This window comes from Ischnura elegans, chromosome 6 (genome assembly GCF_921293095.1).
Source record: "Ischnura elegans chromosome 6, ioIscEleg1.1, whole genome shotgun sequence".
Classification (NCBI taxonomy): Eukaryota; Metazoa; Arthropoda; class Insecta; order Odonata; family Coenagrionidae; genus Ischnura; species Ischnura elegans.
In genome coordinates this window covers 116,498,483-116,504,686 of record NC_060251.1, presented here as the reverse complement: position 1 = coordinate 116,504,686, position 6,204 = coordinate 116,498,483, and the positions used below count along the sequence as shown (strand labels likewise).

Here is a 6,204-nt window from a genome sequence, read left to right as displayed (position 1 = left end):
AATTACTCCGACAGCCCAACATGTGCATGGATATATAGTTTCCTTGGTACATTCCGTCCACTAATTGTAAGACTTTTGTCCCTGTAGTTTGACTCCAATATTGCTAATTTGTAACATACTTGACCTTTCTTTTTGGCCTAAAAAGCAAAGGGTGCAGCTTGCCTCATGTGTCAATCATCCAAGTTTTACTCATCTGGCCCTGATAGGCAAATCCGATGTGTGGTTTTCCACAAATTATTGAAAACAATAGTACCTTGCTGTGGGATAATATATTCCCATGGTGGCACTGATAGCAAATACTATCCCCTATGTAATTATCACTTATGTCTTCCATAGTACATTTCTGAATGCATGTATCCTCCCTAAAAACACGATTATTCTAAATAAATGTAAAGTTTTCTTGGAATAGCTTGTAATAATCTTGGATAATAGTGGCAATCACATTAAAAACACAAAAGGTTAGGTCTAGAATAACATTTTTTCTGTTATGTTAAGATGTCACAGAGTTCTAATTTTCATCAATAAATGAGGTTTATCTACAATTATATGCCTTCACTATTTCAGGGCCATTACATCAAGGCCAACTCCCTGGCATGTCGGCGGCCAATCACCTAGAGGTAGGGGAGGGTGGGGCACAGTGAAACATGGGGCAGGGTGAAACAATTCAAATTTCCCTCCTCCTGACAATTCTATGAATTAGTGCTCTCTGTGTTATATTAAGGAACTAACACCACAACAGCTGCTGCAGTCTCATGGCTTGTGCTCTTCTAGTCTCCTGTTGATGGATCAAAACCTATTTTAAGGTGAGAAAAGTAAATAATTCCAAAGAATTATTTCACACTGACAAACTTTTCCTTTTCATGGGAAATCTTAACTTATCATTGTATTTACTGTTACCATTTCTTAAGTTTTGGAGACCACCAAACATATTTCTATATCTTCATTTGTTTTCATGCAGTAAGTTTATTTATTCAAGATGGCCTGGTGGGGCACACTGAAACAAGATAAATGGGGCACAGTGAAACATGTTTCACTGTGCCCCATGTCTCATTTAGGAAGAACTATTTGACTTGAAATATGCAGTGTGGATTACTATAGTAATTATTATTGTTATTCTGATGGAATTTCATTATTTTCAGAATAAAGATTCCAAAAATGAGGAATAGAATAAGAAAGAGCCATATTGGATCCTTCACAGATGGTGAAATGCGCGCTGCAGTTCATCTTGTTCTGCATGAAAACTATTCAATCAGGAAAGCAGCCAAAGAATGTAATGTCAATTATGTAACACTCAGTCGGTATGTTTATTTGTTTTTTGCATGTGAACATCTTGTAACATTGAAAGTTTTCTGAAAATTTTTTTAAATTTCAAATAAACAGTAAACGTAAACTGACATTCAAATTTTCCAAATAATAATTTTGAAAAGATTCTTTTCAGGTATGTGAGTAAGCAAAAAAAGGCTAGTGATGAAGGGACTGGTGAACATGTTCGCATGACACCAAAATATCAATCCAGATTGATTTTTACAGCTGAACAAGAAAAGTGCTTGGCTGACTATTTGATAACATGCTCAAAACTCTGTTATGGTCAGTCGACTCGTAACACTCGAGAGCTAGCTTATGAAATGGCAGTGGTGAACTCTATACAAGTGCCAAAAAACTGGCATGATGACTCTGCTGCAGGTTTAGACTGGCTACGATTGTTCTTGAAGCGAAATCCAAATTTAAGCATTCGGCAGCCTGAAAACTGTTCTCTTTCTCGTTGCACATCATTTAATGCACACACAGTGAAAACATTTTTTGACAATCTTGGTGCAGCCTTAAGACGTTCAGAATGTTTTGGTGATGGTTCCAGAATATGGAATCTAGATGAAACTGGTACCTCAACAGTCGTAAATAAGTCTGCCAAGGTGATTGCAGAAAAGGGATCCAAAGGGGTAAATAATGTAACAGCAGGTGAAAGGGGAACTCTAGTTACTACATGCTGTTTTGTGAGTGCATCCGGAAACACCATACCCCCTGCATTTGTTTTCCCAAGGGTCAAGTTCAGTGATCATATGTTGATCAATGCCCCTCCTGGCTCTCTTGGACTGACATCGAAAAGTGGTTGGATGACAGCAGAAATATTTCCTGAAGTTATTAAGCACTTCATCAAACATACAAAAACAAGTAAAGAAGACCCTACACTGCTAATAATGGATAATCACCAAAGCCATATTAGTATACAAGTAATAGATTTGGCAAAAGAGTATGGCATAATGATTGTGACTCTTCCACCTCATTGCAGTGCCAAATTACAGCCCTTGGATGTTTCCTGTTATGCTCCATTTAAGACCTATTATGCCGCAGCAGTTGATTCCTGGAACAAAAGCAATCCAGGTAAAGCTCTTTCCATCTACCATATTGCAGGATGCGTCAATTTTGCCCATCAAAAGGCTATGACTCCAGCTACTATTATTAATGGATTCAAAAAAACTGGAATATATCCATATAATAGGCACATTTTCACCGAGGCAGATTTCTTGAGTAGTTCTGTAACAGACCAGCCTTCTCCTGAAACTGAAGAGTGTGACTTATTGAGCCAAGAATTAAGAGCAACTGCAAGTACTTCCAGTTTAAACAATGGTCAAGGTGAAGATAAAAGAACTTTTCAAAGTCCTGCTCAGTTCAAGGGCTATCCTAAAGCCGCTCCAAGGAAAAATTCAACCAGGAAAAGAGAACCAGGCAAAAGTATGATCATAACAGACACACCAGAAAAAATCCGTATGATGGAAAAGAAAAATACAGCTATAGGAAAAAAAACTTCTGAGGCAACTAAATCATGCAGAAGTTTATTTAATGCCAATGTTGCCATTGATAACTGTGAGGGGCCCCATCAAAATTCAGACACCACGTCAGAGGGAGGACTTTCAAACCCCTTGGAAGGTAATGAGGATATTTTAGAAGGTTTTGGAAATAAAGTAGGTACAGTAAAAGTTGGTGATTATGTTTTGATTGAGTTTTCATCGAAGAAAAAATTCTACTATGTAGGTAGAATAATTAAAGAAGCAAGAAAACACAATGGCGCTGAAGTTACATATTTACGAAAAAGTTCCAAAGTGCCAAATTCATTTTTTTTCCCACATATTGAAGATATAGCATCTGTCAGCATGAAAGACATTAAATTAGTTTTACCACCTCCTTCTTATCGCAAAGGAACTGCAAGAATGAAAAGGTTTATTTCATTTAAAATTTCATTTGCCAATTTAGATGTTCGTTAAGCTTCTAATTATCACTGACTAAGGTGCAGTTTGTTTCATGTTTTTTAATCCATTACTGTATTCATGCATTGTGAGTTTCATTCTAGTGAAAATATTGCCAAAGGTAAAAATAAATGGTATTATAAAATCTGAAAAAATGTGTTTCACTGTGCCCCATAAGTAAAAAAGGCCCTGTTTCACTGTGCCCCACACATGGGGCACAGTGAAACAATTGACATATCACTACAAAAATTGATGTAAATCCATTGCTTTTTTAAATAATTCCATTTTTTAAAGTAGGAATAGTGAAGAAAATGACAAGCACCATTTATATATTTTCATTGTTATTTTATTTTCAAAAGCAATGTTTTTATAGGCAAAATAATAATTTTTGTTTCACTGTGCCCCACCCTCCCCTATATGACATTTTCAAGGTTTTCCATTGGAATAGATGTAGCTTAATTCCTAGAAAAAGTATTCATCCCTCACTCTTAGATTGTAACAAGATTGAAATACTTTCTACCATTCTAATCATCTCACCGCAATTCAATTGAGAATTAAACTCAATACTCCCCCCTATTCCAGTGGCGCAGCGTGGAGGGGGGGAGTTTTGGAGGATATAACCTCCCCCAGAGCTCAGAGAAATTTTTAAGTTTAATCCATTTTACTTAATGGATTTGTATTACTTGAGAATAGTACATATTAGGATTAATCACATATCCCTCAGAAAAACGTAAAGGTCGCCATTTTACACCATTAATCTTAAGGCGTTTATGCAATACCCCCACACCCCAAAGTATTATAGTTGCGCCTAAATCCACCCCCCAGGCTTTATTCTTAGCTGCGCCCTGCCCTATTCCTCCTATAAAAGGTAAGAAGGGATTCTATAAATCTAGCTAACCATCTTCTATATATACAGTGAAACTTGGTTATAACGGCATCGGCTGTAACGTCAACTAGGGTGTAACGTCACATTTTATACAGACCAGCCAAAAGTGAACATTTTATGTTGGACGAAAACCTGTTTATATCGTCAACAAATATTGCGACGCTCGAGTATAGCTTCAAAAATGTTGCTATTCTTAGGTTGCAAAAGTGGTAGTGTGATTGTGTTATGTCCCAAAGTTCATAGAAACCATGTGTAGAAACATCAAAAGCAAAAACAGGTCACAAGCTGGACGTTGAGCTGGTGACAGGTTGCAACTCTTTTGTTTAATTGGTGTCTGGAGGGAGCGGGGGCTGTCCCACATACCTGGGTCTTATCCCTTCCCACCCCTACATTCTACAAGGTCACTGACACAGGCACACTGTATTGTATTGTTTGTTTCGTTAGTTACGGTGTATCATCAGTCACATCACAGTAAGCAGTGTTGTGTATAGCAGAACATTTGCGTTTTTACTTTGTCCTTTCACTCAGATTAAAGGCTGCTTTTTTTATAACGTCACTCGGATATAACGTTAAAAATCTTCTGGTTCCTATGATGATGTTATAACCAAGTTCCACTGTATTAAGAAGTGGATGTCTATTTCTCTGTCTGCTATATGCATTACCATAGCTGCACAGATTGCTACCCAAGTTAGTACTAAAGTACTTCTCATCCTCCCAAAACGCCTTAGTTCCTCTTCTTGTTGTATCCCAGGTTTCCTTTTTCTTGTTGTTTTTGCATTAGCTTGTGTTATGTCACGTGTATGACGTCATGCAATTTCTGTGGTTGGACATCCTGCCGCATAGGCACACCTCTTGACACACCCAAAGAGAAAATATAACACAAAGGATACTATAATAAACCCATTTAAATGCACTCGGCGCAAACCTTTTAGCTGCGGTATGCGTTTACAAGATACTTTTTGCCTACTCACGTGCGTAAATACATTACAATCAACATTGTGGAGTGGCATAAAAGCTGATGGGAGGGTCAGGCTTAATTACCGTGGAGTGGCCCTAAGGTCTCCCTATGTTGGGTCTCCGGCAGGGCCAGAATGCATACAACCACAGCTATCTCACCAGTCACCTTCCTTCCCTCATGTCAGCTATAGCCGGCATCAGGTCGTTTGCGTATGAAAATGCTCGTCGATTCCACCCGACGTTTGGCATCAAAGGAAATAGGGATTGGTGAACACAAGGAAACTCTAGCGAACACAACTATAAAGTCTGTAAATGCAGACTTAGAGACTTAAGAGGCTTGTATGCTTTATAATCTGCAAACACCCTAAAATCCATCAAATCCCCCAAATTAGAGCACTCAAATATTGTAATGCGGAATTGATTGGATTCGGAAAAGAACAAGAATGCTTGTGGATAACACACTTATCTTTGTTATGGTCAAAATTTGATTACAGAATTGTACATCAATGCCAGGGCCAGCTAAAGGGAAAACACAGAGCAAACCGCTGTTATGTCGCACTACTAAAGGGTTTGGTATGGAATATAATTATACCAATTAAGCAGTCCGGGGAAAGGGGTGCAGGTAGGAATGAAGGATAGGGGAATTTTAGAGGGGGCAATCAATACTGTGGGATCTGGAGGGTATGGAATGCCTGCCATTGTAAGGCGGTGGTGCTGGGTCCTTCTCCAGAAAATTTTAAGATAAATGGTTCAAAATGGTGAGGTTTACAGCTTTCTGAGAGATATTCTATCGATCCTTACACTTTTCCATAATTAATATCAATCCAATAAAGTAAAATGGATTAAATTAAAAATTTCTCTGAATTCTGGGTGGAGGGAATTTATCCCCCAAATCCCGGCCCCTCCCTGACCTCCCATTGTGTAGCATCACCTCTTTTGTGTATAATGCACTGTACCTCTTTTGTTAAAAAGAAACCCCAAAGAGCATTTTTTGAGGTAATATGAACATTTTAATCCAAATAGTTTAATAGACTTATATTTTCCAATAACCAACATAATATGCTCTGCAGTGATAAATTTTTCTTATATACATGTATAATAGCCATGAAACATTATGAG

At 37.8% G+C, this 6,204-nt stretch overlaps 1 protein-coding gene across 2 annotated transcripts; it reads left to right on the top strand.

The window, feature by feature from the left end:
• Positions 1-623: 623 nt before the first annotated feature.
• On the top strand, positions 624-3,379 carry LOC124161568. 2 transcript variants are annotated; one of them, XM_046537949.1, is made up of 3 exons: positions 624-803; positions 1,140-1,298; positions 1,439-3,379. In XM_046537949.1, exons 2-3 carry the CDS (start codon positions 1,156-1,158, stop codon positions 3,258-3,260), a joined length of 1,965 nt encoding a protein of 654 aa, XP_046393905.1. In that variant the 5' UTR covers positions 624-803; positions 1,140-1,155; the 3' UTR covers positions 3,261-3,379. The 2 variants fall into 2 exon arrangements, with proteins under 2 accessions (XP_046393905.1, XP_046393906.1); XM_046537950.1 differs by lacking the exon at positions 624-803 and having other exon boundaries at positions 1,208-1,298; positions 1,428-3,379.
• Positions 3,380-6,204: the final 2,825 nt, after the last annotated feature.

Excerpts from the sequence above, each read along its gene's own strand:
- LOC124161568 (XM_046537949.1), top strand. The coding sequence starts at position 1,156 with ATGAGGAATAGAATAAGAAAGAGCCATATTGGATCCTTCACAGATGGT. Across the intron at positions 1,299-1,438 it reads AATTATGTAACACTCAGTCG|GTATGTGAGTAAGCAAAAAA; the intron begins GTATGTTTATTT and ends GATTCTTTTCAG.